Here is a 23,550-nt window from a genome sequence, read left to right on the forward strand (position 1 = left end):
AAGAGAAGAAATGCCAACTGTTCTGAATCCATCCACTCCTCTTCCTGTCTACGATGCAGCTTTGCTGCTGCACACAGAAAAGGAAGAGGAAAAAGGCTGCTGGGGGGCGGGGGGGGGGGAGAAGGGAACGATCCACATGCTAATGTTTCCCAAACCTTCCAAAGCTTTTTGTGGAAGAGAGGTGAAGGTCTGCCAAAATATGCTTTGGCTGGAAGTCCAGTTCAGGAACAACATGGTTGGCAGATGGGGGCGGGTGTCTCGAGGTCACAGATGCAACATGTGCTTGCGTGACTCACTCGCCAAGTCTTTCTAGATTATCTGGGGTGCACCAGAGCAAGACTGACCTTTCTTCTCACGCTGGAATTCCCATCTCCAGCCCCCTCTGCTTTGCTCAAAAGGCGGGGAGGTTGCAAAGAGGGCATTAAAATCAGGAGGAGGCTGTTTGGGATGGGGGGGATGAAAAAAAGATGACCACGCTCTATCTACCTGGGGTGAAGGAAGTGAAAGGGGTGGGCCTTCTTGAAAATCCTGCTTAGGGTTGAGTATTATATTCATTAAGGGGTGGAGTCCTGGACGCACTGATGATGTTACCTAGTTGGATAATGAAACGTCTCCAAGCTCAGAGAACACCAAGAACTCCACAGTTCAACCCTGAGCTACAGATCTCCTCTTTTGCTGGAATCATTAAGGAGTTTTATAGGATCATATTTTGTCAAATCAGACAACCGGGGGGAGGGGGGGATCTTAACATTACCTAAGTATTTAAGTTCCTGCCTTGCAAAATGTGCCGCCTTCTCACGATTAGCCTATACTTTGCATTGTTTTAGATCTGCTGTCATTTGACAGAAACTGCTTCTGTCTTTCGAGGTGGGATTCATCGTTTTAACTGCAAAGCGGTTTATCGCGCTGGTCAGTGGCCGCAACAAGGGCCATCCCTAGAAACCTCTGCTTGGTCTTCCGACATGCGGCCGTAGCGGGCTTACACACTTCCAGGCTTGCCCACGTGTGCCCGATCCATACCTTGCCCCCAACTCCCCAAGAGGCCGAGATGCAGAAACAGAGAACGGCCTCTTTTCCGAGAACAAGAGCTTTGACGACACAAGTCAACCCGAAGCTGTTGTCCTTTGAAACCTGAGACGTCTCCGAGGGAGGGAACGGAAAACTGTAAATCCTACATGAGGAGCTTCACTACTTTCCGCCCTGAGTGCAAAAAGGACTCTTTTACAAGAAGCATTGCTCCGGCAAGCCTTGCAGCTGATTGCACGTGAAAGGTGGGGTCCAGCTGAGCATTAAAAGCCGTAAAGAAGGGCGGGAGAGCCGTCTGCCCGTGGCCTGGCGCTGCTCCTTTCCGAACACCCGAGTAGCAGGAAGGTGAATAAAAGTGATCTCCTGCCTCTGGGCATTGAAACGGGGCTGTCGAGACACCCCTTTTCCCCAGGTTAACCCTGATTCCCTACAAGGGGGAGAAAGCAGAGTTTTGCCCTGCCCTGAAGCGGGCTATGAAGTTCCTCTCCTTCCCGAGCATCTCTCCAAGCAGCCTGGTCTTGCACCCCAAAGCACACTCACCGTCCTTGTCGGCCTCGGCAGGGCTCCGGTGCTGAGCTCCCCGGGGGCTGCTGGCGAGCTGGGACTCTTTCTCCGAGGGGGGAGGCAGCTGGAGCGGCTTGCTGGGCGCAGCGTCCTCCTGGGCACACTCGTGGGCCATGGTGATCTGCTGCTGGTAGAGGGCCAAGGCGTGAGCCGGCACCGGGGGTTTCGCAGCCCCACTCTGCAGCGCTCCCTCCAGCACGCCTTCCGAAATCTGCGGGGAAAGGAGGAAAGGAGAAGCTGGGGGGCGGGGTGGAGTCATGTCCTTGGCAATGGCCCCCCCAGCCCACTTCAGGACCTTGGTGGAGAAATTTCTAGCACCGCTGAATTTCTTCTCTCCCTTCTTTCATTCCAAGAGCAGCTGGAGGGCAAAGTGCATGCAACGCTTGAGTTGGCGATGCTATTCCTAGAGCACGCCCGGGGCCCTCTTGACTTGGGGGCCCCTTGTCCGACTTGGAGATGTTGCAGAAGCCACCAACACCTTCCCATTCCACCCCATCCGTGCCCAATTCTTCAGCGAGCCAATGGTGGTCAGGCCTGTCTTCTTCCAAAGCACGGGTTTCCAGCGCAGCCAGGGGCTACGAATTCCTCTCGAGGCTTCAGCCAGAGCACTTGCCTTCTGGAACACCCTCCCACCTGCAATGCGCCTGGCACCCCACCCCACCCCGGCCGTGTCCCAAAGAGCCCTGAAACCCTGCTTCTTTCTCCAGGCCTTGGCCCAGAACGGGTGGTGGATCCTGCGTGTCTGATTGTCTTTTATGGGTTGTTTCCTTTCTGATGCTTTGGGGGGGGGGCGGTTAATTGTATTGTACGACTGCTTTTACCATATGCTGTCCAAAGCTGTTGTAGAGGTGGGTGACCTTATACATTGAGAGAGGGAAGGAAAAAAGGAAGGAAGGAGAGGGAAGGAAGGAAGGAGATGAGGAACAGGGAGGAGGAGGAGGAGGAGGAGGAGGAAGAGAGAGGGAGGGAGGGAAGGGAGGAGGAGGAGAAGGAAAAGAAGAGGAAGAGGGAGGGAGGGAAGGAGAAAGAGAAGGAGAAGGAGGAGGAGGAGGAGGAGGAGGAGGAGGAGAAGGAGAGGAAGAGAAGGAGAAGGAGAAGGAGAAGGAGAAGGGGAAGGAGAAGGAGGAGTGACTCACGATGGGCGGGATGGCAGCAGCCCTCTGCTTCAGCTGCTTCAGGTCCAGAGGCTTCTGAGGTGAGGAGCTGAGCCGGGCATCGTTGGGGGCATTGAGGAGACTCAAGCGGGCAGCCGGCAACCTGCAGGGAGACCAAGAACCCTGCTTGAGAATCCGGTTCCAAACACCACTTTGGCCCAGAAATCCAGACTGCTTCGCGATCAGGAGATTGGGGGACTTGTTCCGACCACACACCCAGAAGGCTTTGGAGGGGAAGGGCTTTTCTACCCCAACCCTAACAAGCAAACCAGGAGAGTGAGAAATATCTGATGTTCAAGAAAGGGCATTTTTTAAATCCCCCCCTCCCTGCTCCCAGAAACCCTGTGAGGTGGGTTAGGCGAGCAACAATACCAAGAAAAGCCATTGGGACGCAGGGCTAAAAGAAGCTTTGAACAGAGGCCTTCTCCTTCACTCTGAATTGACTCGTAAAGCCATTTGGAGGAGGATTGTGATATCCCTCTTCTCTCTGCCAAGGGGCGGGGGGCTCTTTGGGTCCATCCCAGCCCTGAGAGAAGTGAGCACATCCACCGTCAGGACTGGCCCACCCCCTGAATCCCAAGCCCACCTCCCCTGCAAGAGAAGAATCCGGGCCACTTGAGTCTTAAGGGGGCCAAAGAAAATCCAGTCAAAGTGAAAAACGGTTTCCTGGGTCAGACGCCAAGCACCACCAAAGGCCAGACCCACAGCACACCTTGTTTGCAAACTTTGTTTGCTCTGAACGCTATAAACTGGGGCTGAAGGAAATCTATTATTAGCCAACAAGACTGTGGTTTGTCTGTCTGCATGAACATAGCATTGTTCCAGGGGATTGGTAAACCTGTTAACTTGGAAGCTCTACCCCAGTTTCCAGGGCATAACCTGGTCTTTCCTCCCTGAATGTCACTGATCTGGTCACTGCTATTCCTGTACTGCCAACCTGGATTTGGTTCCACCGCAGACCAGTAACTCTGACCTGGCTGAAAGTTAAACTCTTTGCGTCCTTAGATAACTCTTTTGTCAGGCTTCCCCTGGTTTCACTTTGGGCTAAGAGATGAGGAAATCAAGCATCTTCTTGACCCTCAGGGACCCCATCAGAAGGGTTTAGGGTCTTTGGGGCTGATCCCACCAGGGCAAAACCTTTTGGTACATGGCTGACGGCCTCGTGCTCAGACCCATCCCCTTGATAGGTTGCCAGAAGATAATGGCATGACTTCTACGCTTTGGAGATTTATAGGAGAAGATGATCAACCATGTTGGAATGTCACGGTCATGCAACTGGCTGAAAGAGGAACAGACTCAACCATCCAAGTTATCCCAGGGGGCTTTAAACCACCAGGAAAATGGGATTAGATTTCTGCTTGGCGCATTCTCGCTCACTTTTACCCCCTTAACATCTTTGGCTTTTCCCTTAGCGATAAACTGACAACAGTTAATGCATGACTGTACAGGTCTTCTGTATTCATTTATATTTAGCATGACCTACGGTTGAACTTCTATTCCTAGCACCGCCAGCAGCCTTTATAAAATATATATGTAAAGATAATTATCTTTGAAGACCTTTTACCTTCAATTTGGCTTGGAAGTAGCCAGGAGGAGCCTACGAAACAGCTGAACGCTGTTAAAGCCTTCCCGGGAAGGCCGTGAAGACATGGCCTTCCCCCCAGGCATTGGGGCCAGGATGTTAATGGAACCTGGCATGTATGTATGGGTTATGTTGTTAAGGGGTTTTATATCAATCTGTTAAACAAAACAAAATAAAATAATAAATATACAACCTGCACACCACTGACCCTGTGACCCAGATCATCTAGGCAAGGTGAATCTCCCTCTTATTCAAGAACGTCATGGTGGAATCTTCCACACTTAGCTTGGATAATCTGATTCTAGAGCTGCAAACAAGGAAGAGCTTTCCTTGGCTTGTAACTCTGTTTTTGACCCTTCCAAAGCTACATCCAGCTGGGGGATCCAGGAGACACTTCTGGGCTTTAAAAAGATTCTTATCTTTTGAGCAAAGCAACGGAAGATAGACTCATTAGAGCAGTGTTTCTCAACCATGTGCTGGCTGGGGAATTCTGGGAGTTGAAGTCCACCCTTCAATCTTAAAGTTGTCAAGGTTGGGAAATACTGCATTAGAGAATGCTCAGTAGCAAACCAGAAGTAGATCAAGAAGTCTATGGCCAAAGTGTTGGTGAACCACCAGATATCTCCTGGGGCAAAAATGATTTGAAAGTGGTGGTGAGGTGCTCAACCTAAGCTGGAGGAGATGGTTTGTGCAAGGATGAAAAGATCTGATCTAGAAACAGCAGAGCAGAAGCAGCCTTTTCTAGAAGGGCTGGGCGTCCTTTTTTCATCAAGAGTCACATTCTTGGGGGAATCATCTGCTGGAGGCCATATTACATTCCAATGGGAGGAGGAGCCAGAGTCAAAAGTGGGTGGAGCTCTCCAGCATCTTTATTGGAAATATACATGTGTTTCCTTCCGTTCATCCGAACACGCTCTTTTCCTTCTCTTCCTCCCCACAAGAAGAAACAGCTTTTGGCAACGGTAGCAAATAAGCGTAACTCAGGATTGGCATATTGTACTTCTGGAATGGTCTGAGCTACATTTTGGGGTTGCAGAAGTTTTGTGACCATACCAGGCAGTGATGTTGGGTAACAACTGGTTTCAGTGCCAGACTGGTTTTTGTTCTATGCTTTTATGGTTCTGTGGTTTTATTGTTGATGTGAGCCCCCCAGAGTTGGGCAGCCGCACAAATCTTTTAAATAAATAAAAATGAATAAAGATGATGTTACCAAGCAGGGCAATGAAACATCTGTACACCCAAAACTGTGTTTGGAGAACCGCAACAATGGATCCAGACAGCTTCTTGTCAAGGATTGGAATAAACAGTGGGAAAAGTGCTCTTGAAATGAGGCTGGGGGCCACAGCATTTAAATCTCTAGAGTTATAAGCCCCTTTCTGGATTGACCAAGAAACAACGCTGGGTCTGTTACAAAAGCCCCCAACCCAGAGGGAGGAAGATCCCCTGAACGTTTGCAAAACTCCAAGTAAAACAAAACATACAGGTGTCCTTCTTGCTTTCGTTCATTTTAGAAAGTATCTTGAGCGCTTCCCCTAAATTGCTGGTTCCAAAATTTGCCATCACCCTTAAATTACAGCCAAAGCGTTCGAGTCAGAAATTGAGCAGATGCTTACCAGGGAGATAGCAGTTAATCTTCCCAGATGTTTAACAATATGGCTGTGTCTTTACTGTGTGGATTTTGGGGTGGGGGTGGGGAGTATCTGGCCGGCTTCCACCAAAATGAAATAATTTGTACTCCCAGAGCTCTTGTTTTTCCTGCCCTGGTCAGTCATTGCTTGATGAATGTCTGCCTGAGAATATGGAGGCATTTAAGGAAATTGACTGAACCTCTGCACTAAATCACCTCTCAGCCACGGGAGGCAGACAGTCATCCTTGCAGAGAACCGGCCAACGGTATGGGAAGTGACCGTCTCACGGCGCCTGACCTCCTTTAACCCCGGACGACGGGCATCGATCCATCGTAAAGCTGCCGTCACAAGGTGTCACAAATCATTAGCCACGTGCAAAATTCTCTGAGAATATCAGGGCAATAAATCAGCCCTTTGGAAGTCACCGGTCTGAACGGAGGCCCTGCTGAGGCAGCTTCCAGCTGTTCCGGAGAGATCTACAGTCCTTCTGATCCAGAGGAAGCTCTAGTTTTTCAGCAAGGAGACTCTATGCACATTGCCTGCCTTCCTGACGCATGGGACTCTGCAAGCAATAGCTCTCACGGTTGTAGGAAAAGAACAAAACACTTACCAAGACTTTACTATTCGCCTCTCCCTGTCTCTCATTTCCATACACCCCACCCAATGTATTCAGAAACCTGAATCATCCCGAAGGAAGCACCAGAAACTCAATGTTACGCATGCATAATGGAGCTCTTTGGCTAAACGTGAGCTTTGGGAAGGGCACGATCCCATCCCATAATGCCTGCCACGCTGCCACCTACAAAATCCCTCGCCCTCCTTGGGCCCAGCAGACCAGTCCCAGCCACTCTGGGATCTCTCCCCCTGGCGGCATCAGCCCCAAACGTAGACTCAAACCGGGTCCCACTGCTGAAAATCGGACAACTTCTCCGTGGAGAGGACTCGCCTAATCCCGCGCAGGAACAAGGAAGCTAGCCCGCTTGCAGGTGCTAACGCTACATGTTCAGGGGTGGCAAAAGCTTGCACCCTGAGATGGTGCGGGAGCTTTTCCACGGAGATATCTGCGCCCTTCCAGGGACCCTCTGTCTTTCTGCTTACTTGGTTTTGTCGGTGGGATCCTGCTCGTCCATCTCGTCCGCGCTACACGTAGCACTAGAATCACTGTCGGGGTGAGCACTCCCGGTTTTGCTGGCTTTCTGGCTCTCCTTCTTCTCCGGCTTGGGGGCTTCCTCTGCCTCCGTCCCCACGCCATTACTGCTCTCGCTCTTCTGGTCATCGGCCTTTTCCCCTTCTTGACCCTCTGCCCCTTCCTCCATTTTTATCTCAGCCCCATCCGGCTCTGCGTCCTTAGGATTTTCCTCTGCATCTTCTGTTTTCACCGCATCAACCTGGGGCTCCTCCTGCAGTTTTTCACTACAAGCTGGACCAGGGTCGCTCCCCTCCAGCGTCTGGCCAGTAGAGTCCACGGCGTTGGCTTCTGGGCAAGTCGTGGCTTTCTCCGTGTTGACCGCTGTTTCTTCTTCGGCCTCCGCATTCGGTTTGGACCCGTTTTCTGGGGGTTTTTTGGTGTCGAGTCTTGGAGAAGGAAGGCTCTCTGTGTCTGAGCTGTTATTAACGGCAACTGGAATTAAACAAAAAGACATACTGTTCATTTCGATGCCTAGGTTCCATTTGCAACACACAAACAGTAAGCCCTCCCAGAGGAGCCCTAAAAAAATATTTTATTGCAGCGAGCTAGTGAATTGCAATGCATTATTTAACTCTGAATAGTGGTAGCCAGAGAAGGGCTATGACTGTTGATTTCGGAGAAGAGAGGCTTCCTCTGATTTTTGCAAGCAGAATGAGAGAGGGTTCCTTCTCTACCTAGGTGCCAAAGAGTCACATCTGATAGGCCCGGCGCAAAACACTGCTTAGATGATTGCTTTCAACTACCATTACGGGCTTGTCCACCAAAGACCATCTTCTTTTCTTTAGGCCCGTTGGTTATTATTACACTAACTGTTTTTAGGAGGGGAACTTTTTGCTGCAAGCACACCTATTGCAACGCTACCACCATCTGTGGGGGGTCTTAATTGTGGCTATTCTTCTTGATCTGTGCACAGCTTTTCATCAAAGCAAAACCTCGCGGAGCCGTCTACTAAATAGAAACAAGAGAGAAATCACTAACAGCGACACTAAAACACGACACGTGCCAATCCACCGGCATCAAAACCCATCAGAAGCCCCCCCCCAAACCCATGGTGTCAGATCAGCAATTGATCAGCATCTTCCCTTCCAAAGGTCTTAAAAGGTGGGCATTCACACACACACACATGGATTTTTCTTGTGCTCCATACACAGAATTATCTGGGCCCTCATTATTACTTATTAGCTCATGGGTACAAGCTAGAAAAAAACATGGGTCCTTTTGTCTTACAAATGTATATATGCAGGAGACGAAGCACAATATACACTTAGCTGGACTGTTTCTTAAGAGGGCCAAATTAATCAGAGATTCAGACAGAAGTTCCCCGTTCTCTTTGTTAAATGATCTGAAACTGACTCCCCAACTTGTCTGCCTCTATGTTCAAACTCATAAATATACAACAGCCATCTCCATTTTGTCTGTACAGAAGCGGTAAGAAAAACTCATCATTTTTCAACACTGTAATCTGAAAGGTGAGCCTTACCGGAAGCAAAGCGACCTGTCCCACCCCAGCTCCTCAAATTAATATTCTAAAAGGTTCCAGATTAGGAAGGAAAAAAAAGTTGTTTCTAAACTATCCTACAAGTAAATATAAGCAAAAATATTCTATAAATAAATATATATAAGAAACAAAAGTAAGTCGTTTCTAAACTATTCTAAACTGTACAAATTGAATAAATAAATAAATAAGTAAGCTAGAACAATATCAGCATCTGCCGTGGTTTGCGGAAGAGAAAAAGAAAGACGAATATGTTTGGCCTTGGGACGCACTGCCCTCGGCCTGCCTGAGCATTTCTGCCTGAAAGCCAAGAACTTCTTGTTCCTATAAGCTTTAGTTTATAGTAGAGCTTGGTTAGATGCAAAGGAGTTGGTTTTTCTTTGTTTTCTTAAACCAGCGTTTTCAGTGATGTCCAGCCAGGAAAATTATGATAACATTATGTGGGAACTAGACCACATAACCAGCAAACATGGTTCAAGTTCCTGGTTTACTGTGATGTGTGAAGTCAGTCACTGTTTCTGGTTCAATGTAAGAATTTTACAACTATAGAACCAGCATGGGGAGAGAGCTTGTCCTTGGTCAGCAGACACATAACGTGCTAAGTCATAATTTTAGATTAATTTACCACTGGCTCGATTTCCCCAATACACACTGAATAATCAGATTAAAGCCACATAAGCCACTTAGTGAAAATTTCTGAATCTAGCTCAGCATGTTAAACCAGGATTGCTCTTTCTGAGTCAAGCCACGGATGGTGATTATTCAAGCCCTTATGCATCCATCTCCATTTACTCCCCTCCCTGGGCTATGAAGACCCTTCGCTCTTCAAAAGAACTCCCTCCACCAAGTTCCTGAACCTCCTTGAGCAACTCAGAATGGAGGCAACAGTGGATGCCACTAACACCAAGGGCACAGAAAGTCAAAAAGATGAGCCTGGAAATTAAGAATGAGTCTGCTAAGCATCCGATAACGGTTTCAGAGAATCTCTTCCTCTTCCTTTAAAATTAATTCCGCCTGTTCTGAAGCATCTGGGTAGATGGTCCCTACCTCAAGGTCACCCGCTTTAACACAGAAAGAGGAAGGCAACGTAATTCTGCCTGCCCTTGTGAGGGGCTGCCAACCCTACCCAACTAAAAAAAATTAACAGCCTCCCATCTGCCCATCTGCGAAGAAGTCCTACAGCCTTCCAATTTGATTTTATGTTCTTTACAGCTGCAATCCCACTGAAGTGAAATGCAGGTCAAGGTCGGTAGGAAATTAATAGCAGCAGCCTTAAAACCCACTCCACGAACCTAGCAGAGCTTCAGGATCAAGTTAATAATTACAACTTTGGAACCAGGGCTGGGGGGTAAATCTTGACGTTCTCCAAACAGGGACATGTCTCTAATTCTCCATGAAAACAAAGGGCGAGATGAAGATGACCGAAATGGAGCCAAAGAACCGCAGGTTTCACGCTGTTTGTTGGTGTCTGTTTTGAGCTCAGGGTGGTAGTAAAACCTGGGCACAATGCTCAGCGTGAACAATGAAAGGTCAAGAAAACTAGGGTTGAAGTCCTCTTTTTGGGGTCATAAACAACAGGGGACACCTTGCAACTCTGGAACCAGGTAACAGCTCCATGTGGTCCTCAGGAGTCAAGCTTGACATGAGGGGGATGGGACGGGGGGACATTACCCTAGATTTGGGGGGAGAAGGTTCTCGATGAGAAGTTCTTGGGAGTCAAGTGAACACGCCGGCAAACTTGTGCAGGTTCTGACCACGCCATCAGCACATTTGACTTGATAAGGAGGTGCAGAACTCTGCAGCAACATCATTATTAAAAAGTTGCCCGGTTGCATCATGACAATTTCCCCAGGTTTGTTGCACAATGCCCCGCACACATGTGAAACCAATGTTCATCTAGGTAGGCACCTTCCCCAATTTTAATTAAAACCGCCTTGCTTGTTTGGAGAACAGAATGTGTCTCGGCTTGGCGCGGAACCTGGAATTTCTGGCACAACGGAAGAAAAGCTTATAACGTGTATCTTTATATATCCTTTTTGGCTTGCCCCAGAAGAGTTTCAAATTCTGGTGGAGCAAAGGGAACGGAGTTCCATACTCCACCCCAGCTCCGGGATTGAATCCAAAAAGGCACCACAAGGATGCAGGGAATGTACGGGTGCGCTTTAAAATGGAGATTGCTGCAGCCGCCGCGAGGGGAGGCCGAATGGAGGGAGGGAGCCGGAGCCCCGGGCTTGGCAGTGGGGTAGAGGGGGAAGGAAATGATCTCACCACTTCCTGAAACTTATTTGGAAATCTTCAGGTGCTCAAGGATCCCTCCAAAGAGCAAGGCGTGTGAAAGTCTGTTGGAACCTGGTTCCAAATAAACTATGGGAGGGAGATGAAGAGGTCTTAAAAAGGATGGGGAGGAATTTCCCCCAAAGCCAGATTTTGGGAAAGGCAGAAGTACGGGGGCTGGGGGGGGGCTTTAGGTTGGATCAGTGTTTCTCAAACTTGGCCACTTGAAGACATGTGGACTTCAACTCCCAGAATTCCCAGCCAGCATGGCTGGCTGGGGGATTCTGGGAGTTGAAGTCCACCCAGACTGGCTGGGGGATTCTGGGAGTTGAAGTCCACATGTCTTACAGAGGCCAAGTTTGAGAAACCCTGGTTGAATCAACTCAACAGGGAATAGTAGCCACCCAGTCTGGGGAGGTCTCTGCCCGTTTCATACGTTTCTCCAACCGAATTCTGAGCATCGCTGATGTTTATTTCCCTGTCAAGATTTGCTGAAAAGCAATTCCCTTCTTCCTGTCCCCAAAACTAACCAGAAAGGAATCTGTCTTAGGTTGGGAGAGATTTAGCCCACATTTGGTTAGAGAGAGAAAGGAGAAAAAAAATGTCACTCTCCCCATTTCAGTTGGGAAAGCGTGCAGGATCTTGGGTTTGCTCCACTTTGATTGCTACTAAATTCTTAATTTTTTTTTGCACTTTTCAATCTGGGGAAATCCTAGGAGGGGCTGAGCGGGTCGCCGGGAAACAGCCTTGGGTAATTTGAATCCGTCGCAAGAGGCTGAGCGATGCCAACGGGAACGCTGAAAGGTGGCCCAGGGCAAGCAATGCTCGTGGGCAGCGCACGCTCACGACTCGGTTCCCGCAGGACCGACACACCTCCCAAATGTGAAACAACCAAGGGACGAGGCAGAGGGCTGAGTGACTCTCCTGATCTTGTGACACTTTGGCCACTGAAAGACCCCTTTCAATCCACTCCCTCCAGCTAAGACAGATGTCTCAGCGCCTGGCCTTAAATTATGACGAACCGGAGCAGCTGTCGCTCAGAGTGCTTGCAAAACACATCATGTATGTGTACCGGGTGTCCTCTGAACCAGCTGTTGCATTCCCATCTGAATGAGATCCCCCCACCACCGTTTCTGACTCACACCTGCTTCTCTGACCCAGAATATTTACCTGAAAACTGCTTTGTAATGAGTTCCTTTAAGCACTGCCTGGAAGAGATTTTCAACCGCCTCTACGCCACCGCCGGTCCTTCTCTTTGGAGCTGGGGGCGGAGGCTGTTAAGTTATTCAATCGCTCCCACGGAAGTTAAATGGGGCGATTGCGATAAATTACAAGCATCTTCTGCAAGTTGCTGGCTCAGTTCCCGAGGAAGAACAGGGACGACTGATCATTTCCATTTTCTGTTCTTATACCCTCTCTCTCTGATGCCAACTAGCCAATGAGCCAACACTTTATGCCACACTGACCTGGACCAATGACTACCAAAGATGAAACCAAGGAGCCATGTTAAGTAACAATTGGGAAACGTAATTTCTGGCCCCTTCTCCAGAAAATCTGGTAGTACTTAGTATTTATCAGCATCTTGTAGCATTACAACGCTCTGGTTTTTTCCTAGGGCCACCACATACTATTCAATGGAAGCCACTAAGGTTGGTGAAGAGAACCTGGGCGGGCTTCAAAGCATAAAGGTCAGCCCTTAGAGGCAGGCCAGCTGAAGAAACAGAAATATTAAGGATTACAGGAATGCTACTTTGTGGTTATTGGGTATCACAACAGCATCTTGAAAACCTGCCACAGCTTTCCTTTGTCTCCCCTTACACCAAATAGAATCAAGGCGGGCTTATCTTGAGTTTCTTTCTCACTCGTTCCCCTTTCCCAGGACTGAAATGTCATTTTCTCTCCCCTAACGGCTCCTATGTGCCTTCCTTAAGGTCATCCCACATTCTTCTGCCATAGGAAAGTCCTAACAAGGTGCTGGGGAGATAGATGGGAGGTTATGGGTATTAAATACACAAAGCAATACCAGGAAGGGAGAAAACTAATAATCAGGAAAGAACTGAGCAATGTTTGCAATATGCCACTCAACCGTAGCAAGTTAGAAAACAGGCCGAGGAGCTCAACCACGGCATAACATCTGCTCAACAGCAAAACATATAGTTATGGGGTTGTCCTTGCTGTAAACAGCAGCACATCTGCATTTAATAGGCAGTTTTCTCTTCAGATGCCCTGTTTCCTAAGAAAACACTCAGCAAGATAAGGGAGGGTGAGCGCCAGTTCTTAATTACAAACAGCCTGATAACAGCACAGTCCGTTACCAAACAAGAGAAGGTGGAACCCATTTCTCAGACTCAAAAGCCACAAGAATTCGAACCGTGATGTCGCTATAAACTGAACTCATGTTTGATAGACAGCCGTCGCCAGAATTCTTTCACAATGGCTTCCCTGCCTTTCTTATAATAAATCTACTTCTCAGAGCTTCAGGGTTCTTGCTATTTCTCCAGGCGAGCGACGTCTGACACCGAAGTTAGTTCTCGGGAGGTCCTGCATGACCAAAGCCTGCGTTTCTGCCCATCTGCTTCTCTGCCACGCATCTCTGGCGTGGGGTTGCCCTGCCCTTTACTCATCTTGCAGACAGTGACATTTAAGGCTACCCAAACTCTTTCCTTCAGTGGAAGAAAGATGCCGCCCATTTGCTTATTTGTCTAAGCAAAAACAGGCCAAGAGATTCAGCTTCATCCTGAGGATGAACATCTTACCTTCCGTCTCGACCTCCTCGGCCATTTCCTCCTCGTTGCCACTGGTGCCCGACCCATCTTGCCCCATCTCCTCGTCCTCAGCCACGGGGGGAAAAGGTCTTTCCTCGTTTTGGACCACAGGGGCCTTTTTCTTCTTTCTCCGAGCGTTCCTTTCTTTCTCCTGAGCAAGCAAAACAGAAAAGAAGGGTGTGAATCTTGGTAGAACACCATCTTGATGTCAATCGCCGCGTCAGCAAAGATGATATTCCACTGGGGAGGGGCAGCTGGGAGCCAAAACTGGGCAGAGAAAGGGACTGTTTTGCTAAAAAAAATTTTAAAAAATACCAGGCGGTCAAAACAATCAGAAAATGTTGTGCATGAGGGCGGGTATGCTAAGGGGGAGCCTAAAGAAAGAAGAGGTTGTGAGAATTGGCTTAACATGCACATCTTCAAAAGCGCTTTTTCTAAGGTCTACCTTCCCACCCTCACGACGTCTTACAGCATCAACTGCACCACAATAGGAAGGAGCACATACACAACCACACACACACACACAAATGCACACCTGCTGCTATTACTTTGGTCTATTGCATTAATTATGTTTTTGTACAGAGAATGCTTTGAAATATTTACACCGGCTTTACAAAGACCTAGAGTTCAGGGCTTGGCCCCCCTCTTTAAAAAAGGCCATTTTACCAAAACGGCCATTCTCTGCTCAAGATTCTGGAAAACAACAATCACCGAGGGGACAATGCAGTGCTAAATGGGCCCAAAAGCCATTTTGTATAACCTAACATGATATGTCTGGCGTTAGATATCAGAATTCCTGTATTACGAAGGAGAGCCATGCGTGTTCCAACCTGTTCTAAAGCCATTGACCCATTTTACGGACAGGTACCCACCATTTACCCAGGACCCTTCCCAAATGTTATTGCTGCAATGGGGAAATCAAGTCATTTTAGAGGCATCTGTACAGAAAACCCATTTCTTATTTTAGCAGAGAACGAAATTCCCAAAGCATAGAGCCCAAACTCACTCTAGGCTCCATAAAACGGTGGGGTTTGCTCCGGGACAAAAACCACGCAGGACAAAAAGCTACTCATTTCCTTTAAAAAAAAGAAGAAGTAGTATTTTTCAGGTTTTATTAGAGAACGGGCAGCCCCTAATTATGTCAGCAGGGTGGTCTGGGGGATCGAATGGATTTCCAACCACGGGGGTAGGATTAGAGCTCCCTGGATCATGGTCAATCATCAGACAGAAGCGAGGGTTTAAAAGAAGCAAGCAGATTTGAATTTGGTCACTACGGTAGATTCCTGAGATCATCCTGGAAAGGTGCATGACTCCAGATCAGATGGAAGATGCTCGCCTGAAACGCTGAAGGAGTCACCCGCTTCCATGGAACGTAAGAGTTGAAGGGGTCTTAGAAAACATCTAGGAAATCCCCCATGGGATTACAGAAGGGATGGGATGGAGAGGGTCATACAGTTTAAGATCAGGTGCACTCCCACCACGGCAGGATTTTAGCAAGTGCAAAAACCAGAATAAAAGGTATCAATGGAAGAGAACAGAAAATAGAATCGAGACAGAGAAATAGAGAGAAAATAGAAATAGAGAAACAGAAACAAAAAGGAGATAGAAAATAGAGAAAAGAAAAGGCTTTAACTTGTCTATAACTTTATTTCCCGCCATGGCCCAATCCCTGAGGTTTCTGTGACCTTCCACAGACGACTTCTTCTCTGGCCACTTACTGACCAGTCAAACCATTTCTTTGCCTGTTTACGTGGTGGACTCCCAGTGCCAGTTCTTTTTCGGGTCCTCAAACTTTTCAAAAGTTCCCCTGCCAAGAGGCCGGAGGTGCACTGAAAGGGAGGGGGGTCTAAATTCAGCGGACAAACCCAGAGATGAAATAATTCCACAGGTTGGGTCTGAGAACTGCACCTCAATCCCAGGGGGCTGCCCCCAAAGGAGGGGTCGGGAAAAACATGCTGCTTTGCCATAAAGCCAAGGGTGGGTTGGCTTCCCGGCGTCATGTGGTGGAATATCATTTTAGGGTTTTGCAGTTTGGATGGCCAACGGCCTTTTGAGAGCGGTTCCCGTGCTGGCATAAGGGAGAGGGGAAAAGCGATGCATCGGGCCCCCGTTCCCCAGCTGCGGAAGGGGAACGTCAGCAGCCCCACCCGCAGACCCGTGGCAGGGGGACACAGCCCAACCAGCAGCCCAACCAGCAGCCGGGAAGTCCTTGGCACGTCGATCAGGCGGCTTTCCTCCGTGGAGGAGAGCCTTGGCTGGGTTTGGACGCCTGCCAGGGACACCATTTGCATAAGTGCCCATTATCGGGGGAGAAACAGCCTGCCCGTCGCTGGGGCGCTCGATGATGTGAATACAAGCGCGGCAACGCTCCCGTTACTATGGCAAAGTGGTCCTGGCCAGGCCGCCTCTTCCGTGCGTCCTGGGTGACTCATGCAAACCGACGGAGCAAGAGAATAACCTGGGGTGGGCAGCTGGAAAACCAGCTTTTGAGTGCGCTCTGCCCTCCCGCTGACAGATGTTCTCCCCGAGAGCTTTCCATTTGGAGAACGGGGTCAAGGCAAGAGAGGGAGAGGAAGAGACTCGAGATTAAAAAGCACAGGGCTGCCGATGTGCCACGGGAACGTGAATGCAGACGTTGAAGATTATGGAGGAGGAGGCAGATCTTCCGCAAGATCAGGGCGGGTGGAAAATGGTCTCGCCAGGCTAACCAATCCTCACCAGAAGATGGTGATGGACATCTGGAGACCAGGCAAATATTTGCAAAATCTGGAGGACTAAGGCCGGGCCAAAGCGAGTTCATCCCGAGGCACGTTTGCAATCCTTGGCTGGTGGTTTAACCATTACGCCAGACTGCTGGCACCGGGCAATCAAGATAAAGTTGAGCTTGACTCCTGGATGACCCCATCGATGGAGCCAGGCAGTTTTTCCCAGCGAGTGTGTCGAAGTGCTTTGCTCCAGGACATGCTTTTGACTTCCTGGTCTTGCCTACAGGGTAGAGATTTCGTCGTGGTCTCCCATCCAGGCACCAATCAGGTCTGGCTTGCCTTGGCTTTCAAAGATCAGCCAAGGTCAGCCGGGGGATGACCGCAGGAGATGTTTTTGTCAACTCCAGGCCGATGACGTTTTCAAGGACGGAAGGACGTCCTTGTCCTTGAGCATTAGCAAATCCATGCAAATCCGGGCTCCCCCCAACATTTGAGAACATCAGCACAAGAGACCCAAGGCCGTAAACTCACCTGGAATGATCCCTCAGCCGCCGTGGAGGTCTCACATCCTTGGTGGCATTTACAAATATTCTCAACATCGCGTTAGCTTTTTCCCCCCTTCTCACTGGCCTTCAGATGCTTTTTTTTTTAATACTGAGGCTGTCTAGGCACCTTTCAGTCAGTTTGATCTCTCCAGAATCGTTCAGTGGGCTTGGGGATTCTGTTTGCAAATACCCCAGAGAGGCGGAGGACCGGGTGGTGCAAAAATGCAACAAGGAACAAATTTAAAAATGCAATGAATTGAGTTAATAATGTAGGTGACTTGGGGGGACTAAAACCTCTGAGCAGAACCCCGTCGGATGGCGGAAACCCAGTGGATGGGTCTGCCCGTAGCCCTAAGCCATGATGTGTTAAATCCGGTTTGTTTGACAGCTGAATCCGAGCCTTGTAAATCAAAACCAAGCAGTTCCAGTGAAGGCTCTGCTTATTGCACCAACCAGGCCCCATTTTTAATTCTTCTCCCAAGCTTGTCGGCTTCCTAACTTTCCCAGCGACCTTTCTGATCAGCCCAACATCAAAATGCCTTTGAATTCTTCAGCGCACCCCCGCCCCTCCCCACGACCCAACCGTCCCGCCTGCTGTGTGCACGCAAAGTAGCAAATGTTTAGGAAAACGGGATGTTGGATTAACCGCAGCTTTTGTTCTCTCCTCTCTACATTCAGATTTATGACATCTGTTGTTGCCAGCAAACAATAGCGTATTTTTTTTTTAAAGAAAAAGAAAAAGGAAAGAAGAATGGCAATACGAACCAGCTGAGCGTTCATTGTTCTTTTGCCAAAACAAAAGAAAGAGAGAGAGAGAAAGAGAAAATACCCCAAAAAAACTGCTGGTCCAAAGAAAATGACCGAATCAGGCTAATGACATCAACCCGGGAGACGCAGAGGCTAAAGGAGGATGATCAAGGAGCACAGAGATCCTACACCAGAAAGCAGAAACCGGGGAAAATGAACTGGCACCCGGAGCAGGGCTAGATGCCCAAGATATCTGAAATGCCAAAGAGGAAGAAAACGGGCACCGGCAAATGCCCAACTAGCTAGGGTTTCCTGCAAGGGAGAAACATAAGGGTGAAAGAGCATGCCTAGGCCGTAATGTGTGAATGTGTCGACTCGGAAGGGGATTGGCTGAGCTGCTGTGAGGTCACCGAAGGGCCGAGCCGATGGCTTCTGCCTCCTCTCTGAGGGACCCCTGAGGTCGAAGAGGAAGTCCCCAGATCAAGGCTTGGGGAGCTCAGGAGATTTGGATTTTTCTGTCTCTTACACACTCACACACATGTTTAACGTTGAAACAACGCCACCGATATTCAATGGATACTCAATAGGTATCCAAGACTTTCTCTCTCTCTTTTTAACGTTTCGCCCAACGTGGCATTTTGCTATCCTCCGGACTGGCCTTCTCTCGCCATTTTCAATTCATCAATGGATTGTGCCTTGCTCGCCACTGATGAATCGATCCATCGCCAACGAGAAAGAATGCTGGCGCACAGGGCAACTTCAGGAACTCGCCGCCGCAAGGGGGGACGCTGGCATGGGATTATGGCGAAGAACAGGGGTGCCCAGTGGGGTCCTGGGAAAGTAGGGTTACGGGGGATTAGCTGTGATCCAGCAGGATCACTCTTGGGGAGAGAAAGCCACCGCCAGCATCCGAAGAGGAAGAACGGAGAAATGGGAACGAAAGGCAGAAAGGGCAGAGCTGGAAAGTGGAGAATTGAAATCCTACCCTCCACCACCCTGTTCCTTAAAACTGACCCATTCTGCCTTTGCCCATTGGCACCCCTTCCCTCCAGAGATCAGAGGAGACACTCATATTCCCAGGGGCACTAACAAGCAAACTGCAAACTCTTGCATCAGTACACCCACTGGCACGAGCCTGGCATTCAGCTGTGCTTTGTGATGACTGCAGAGCCCCCCCCCCCCCCCCCGGGCCAAGCTGAAGAATTCGATTAGCGCAGGACCCAGGGATGCCCCCGCAAAGTTTTCCGAATGAAGGAATAATCATGGCGGCGCTCAGTCGTTCCAAAGCAGCCTGCTGGGCCCTTGAAAGGACCGGTGGGACATCAGTGAGCTTGGTAACATCTGCCCAATTGAGGCAGCATCTTTCTCTGCGTGCGCGTCAATTCTCCTTGGTGCAGAAGGGACAGAAGAGACGCCAGAACGACACGTTGCAACTGATGTACCTGCAGGGCCCAGGACTGCCACATCACGTTTCTTTTCTTCCCTTTGCCGTTCAGCAAGGAGGCAACCGCCAAGGTGGAGTACACCCACCCTCACCATGACTGCTGAAAATTGGTGGAAGGATGAGCTTTAAAATAAGTTTGGCTTAAGGATGAAAAAAGATCCTCTCCCTGCAAACTCAGGAAGAAAAGGGAGGCACCACTGATATGCATGATATATTTTACAAGCAGCCCTTACCTACCCACACCCTGACTGACCGCAGAGCCATCAGCAGCCAGAACGCTTGCTTTGGAATGGCAAAAGAGATTGAATCAGGACCATGAGAAGGGCCACCATCAAAGAGAGAAAAAGAAAGGGGGAACAGCAAAACGCCAGGAATCCTGCTCACTCTTTTGCCCCAGCAGGTCCACGAAACTAGGAATCGACCTGGGCGACAAATGGTGAGACCTACCTCAGTACAGTTAAATCTGCTTCATGCCTGTATCTGCCATCTGCTGCCTCTTTCTCTACTTTTCTCTTCTCCCTTCTTTCCCTGCAAATTCCATCCTCATTGCTAAGATTTCTTTTTTTACCTCGCTCAATTACTTTTTCTCTGCCTTGCCCTGTTTGATCCTTTTGATAAGATTAGGCCCAGGGGGGGAAAAAAAATAAAAAAGAACAGCAGCTGTTGCTGTTCCTCTCTGCTAGGTAACTTTTTAAACAATGGATAGGTGCGCGCATGCACGCACATGCACACACACACACGCGCGCACACACCCAGTGCCTCTGCCCTACTGCTCATCTCCACGCCACGAATAGTTTTATTGGGGCAATTCCGGTTTTTTCGCAAGGTTGTTCAAGAGACCCACGCGGGCTTGGAAAGGGGGAAAAAAAAAAATAAGAAAAGCCACAAAAAGGTGGAAAAGAAAGAGGCATTTGTTTTTGGCCTTATATCAAACGCAGCTGAACCAGGCCACAATATGGCTTAACGTCATGTGCTGTTTGGCTTAGCTGAGGTCTGCCAGATACCCACCTCCTTCCCCTCTATTCCAGCTTGACCCTCTACACATTCCCATCTTGACACCCTACACCAGTGTTTCTCAACCTTGGCAATTTTAAGATACGTTGACTTCAACCCCTAGAATTCTGGGAGTTGAAGTCCACATATCTTAAAAGTTGCTAAGGTTGAGAAACATTGCCCTACGCATTCCCAGGACTCCCCCCTTCCCCTCTATTCCAGCTTGACCCCTTACAGCTTGACCCCCCCTTCCAGAGCCCTTGATTAGAGTGTCCTCACACTGGGATTTGGGGGGGACGGGGGGGGGTTCCCAGGACTATCCCCCAGCCTCTTGCAGAATATTCCCCCAGCACCTACTTTATCCTCTTTTGGGTGTTCAGTCCTCTTAAGCTTTTCCAGCATCTTCCATTCCTGCTTCTACCCTAATATTTTAAAGAAGTTTTATCCTGAAACATCCCAGGCCTTCAGCCTCTGCTGCCTCGGGACAGAACTCTGCTTTTAATTCATGTTGTTTCACCAGGGGTTTTATTTGTGCTGTTTTAGACTTGATTTACATGGCTTCCTTTATGTTTTTATTGAACGCTGCCCTGCTGCCGCCCTGAACTGGAAGGTGAGAAATAAATCTTTGGGATAATAATTATGAAAAAGGGGAAGATTTGGCAGCAGGAAAGTAACCATGACCCAGTGGTTTGAGCCAACGTTCATCCAAGGAGCAGGGTGCCCTAAAACACCCGTATCAACAGGGCTTAGGGGGCTTAAAAATAGCCACATCTGTCATCACAAGCTCACTTTTCCATCTGAGCAAAACTGGGGCTAAGGATTAAAGCTTTCTAACCGGCAATCAAAGATCACTGTTCCCCCTCTGCTGCTTTCACACCACTCACCTACACACGCAAATGCTTCCTGGTAGCGAGAAATACCTCCGCGGGTCAGAAACTCACCTGCCGCGTACACTAAGGTGCACATGACCCACAAACGACAGCTGCCCGCTTTGCCAATGCAAATATTTTTTCCTCTGGACTAAAAACATTTGGATACAAAGCTGGGCCACCATGGCTGCTAGACACACCCAGGCACACCGTTTTCGCACTCACTCCAAGCCATGCCGAAGGTAAGAGCAACCGCTGCGGAGAACGAGGCCGCGTCGGAGGACTCGGCGACGCGCTGCCGGCAACCCGCGGGGCTTACCATTTTCAGTTTGTGCTGCTGCAGAATCTCATCCAAGTTTTGTCTTTTCTTGTAGTTGAAGTAGAAATTTTTACACTGCGAGACGCTCTTAGACCCCACCATCCGGGCAATTGCTGACCAGTTGCGTCCATGTTCAAGAAGACCTGTGGATCGTACAGGTAGAACAGCACAAGTCACAAGGGTTAAAACCCGATACGGTGTCAGAACGCTTTGCGTTTTCCTGTCTGGTTTTAAAAAGAAAAGCACGCCTCTAGCCTTGATGGCCAGCTTTCAGGGCTTCCCAAAGGTGGTTGCATGGGGGCTTAACATCTGGAGATAAAAATGGAAGAGGTTTAAAAATGGAAGAGGTTTAAAAATGGTTTCAAAAGACCAAGATGAGTGGGCTCTAATTCTCACTGGCCTTGTTCTCCTTAACAGAAAGCCAGCAAGAGCGACGTAGTCACAGAATGGGGCCGTGCATCCTTTTTACACACACCTCGTTAAAAAAAAAAACAACCCAAACCTTAAGTGTAACACGAGACAAATCGCTGGGGGGAAAAAAAGTCACGCTGGCCACCGATGTTGTATTAAAGCTAGCTCTCTGAAACAGGACAAAGTCAAGTTCAACTGTCAACATTCTGGGTTAGAAAGTGACAACCTGCTCCTGCTTCCTACAGACTTGAGGGACGGAGCTCGGTGGGCCTTTCTAGGAAGGGATGAGATGGCAACCGATGAGAGACGCTGGGTGGGAACGGCCGTTCAGTATCTTGAAAGAACCACCTTGGAGCGCAACCTATCAACTGCTAAGAAACATAATACCCGGAACAATGACCATAAAAACTCCGGATGTTCCTGTAGATATCTGGCCAGCTAGCCAACCCCTGTGCCATTTGTGATAGCATTGTATTTATCGATTTGATTCAGGCTCTGCTTTTCTGCTCCAGCCAGCAATCTATCTTCCCACTGACATGCGGAATAGGTTGATTTCAGACCTAGCCTTATTTAGAAGAGTCCCGTTGATTTCCATGGGCTTAAAAATAAAGGCTGGATCCGGTCCATCATTTTGACCATTGTTCTTAGCTGGGACGATGTCGGCAGGGCACCCACCGAGATCTAGCAATCTGGACCGCCCCCCCGAAAGTGTCAAAGCGACTTATGCCATCCGCAGGAACATTAAAAATGCCTCCAACCCCGCTGAAGCCCCAAGATATTCCTTGATAAAAACGAAGCGCTCGCCAGTGAGGAAAACGGCAGAAACCGTCCGAATCTCAGCGGGAGACCGTGCAGATAGGTTTCCCCCTGTAAAACCTAAAACGCAGCCAACCTGACTCGCTCGTGCGGTAATGCCTTTTTAATGAACCAACGCTAACACTGCCAAAGGAGAAACAATTCTCGCTCGAAAGGGGAGAGCCGTAAAAACAGTTAATCTTCTCCAGATTAAAAATAAAATAAAATAAAATAAAATAAAGACGAGGATAAAAATAGAAGTAACGAGGTTGGGAAAACTGCCTGAGAACTTTGCCTTTTAACAGGCCCCGTTTGAGGATCGGATGCAAACCAAATTGCTTCATCTGTTTGTCATCTGACTTGGGAATAGGGAAGGTAATTCTTTGCGACACTGTTTTTCTTGGCACCCGTTAAGGACTAGAAACTTGTTTTTTTTTCTCCAGCCCGCTGGGCCTGCACCAACACCAACGTTCCTATGAAACTTCTGAGAGTCTGCAAACACTCCCTGGAACACGCCTGCAGTTTGAGCCTTCATTTTGAAAGAGAGGAGGCTAGCAGCCTGGAGTGGATGGCCCTGAGGTCTTTTTATCACTCCCGGAAGCACTAATCTTTGGGGAGGTCATGTCACGTCTCCTCTCCCTTTCGCTTGAATGAGGGGTACTCCACGGCCTACTTCACAGGGTTGTTGCAAGGCCATCTGTCTGTGAGCAGACTCGACTGAAAGCAAGCGAGTGGCCGGCTCCATGCCATCAGCTCTGCGGCCGGGGTAAGATCTGAACTTGTGTCCAGTCCTAATCTGCATTCTCGCTGCCAGGGTGCTTGGCTAAAGCGACATCTCACCTAAGTCTACCTTTTAGGGCTGTTAGAATCAATGTGGAGGGGGGAGAGATGCTCCTCCCGAACTCTGAAAATCCCTGCAAAGGTCTCAGAAAACTGTCTTCAAACACGGGAAAACAGAGGCAAATAAAATAAAATAATTGCAATCCAAACAGTTGATTGAAGGGCAGGAAGCTGGTGGCTGGCAAAACCACGGGGTTCTATGCTC

At 48.9% G+C, this 23,550-nt stretch overlaps 1 protein-coding gene across 17 annotated transcripts in view; it reads right to left on the bottom strand.

Moving 5' to 3' along the window:
- The window catches only part of NCOR2 (nuclear receptor corepressor 2), a 154,381-nt gene that overhangs the window by 39,478 nt on the left and 91,353 nt on the right, over nucleotides 1–23,550 (bottom strand). For all 17 annotated transcript variants that reach the window (XM_088135275.1, XM_088135283.1, XM_088135272.1 and 14 more), the window contains 5 exons: nucleotides 21,300–21,442; nucleotides 13,669–13,828; nucleotides 7,053–7,575; nucleotides 2,727–2,847; nucleotides 1,567–1,801 (listed from right to left, as the gene is read on the bottom strand). In XM_088135275.1, the coding sequence (XP_087991401.1) occupies nucleotides 1,567–1,801; nucleotides 2,727–2,847; nucleotides 7,053–7,575; nucleotides 13,669–13,828; nucleotides 21,300–21,442 (1,182 nt within the window). The remainder of the gene's footprint in view (nucleotides 1–1,566; nucleotides 1,802–2,726; nucleotides 2,848–7,052; nucleotides 7,576–13,668; nucleotides 13,829–21,299; nucleotides 21,443–23,550) is intronic.

Source organism: Python bivittatus, unplaced genomic scaffold (genome assembly GCF_059951505.1).
Source record: "Python bivittatus isolate LINGU-HERP-01145 unplaced genomic scaffold, Pbiv_v1 ctg000100_np1212, whole genome shotgun sequence".
Taxonomy (NCBI): Eukaryota; Metazoa; Chordata; class Lepidosauria; order Squamata; family Pythonidae; genus Python; species Python bivittatus.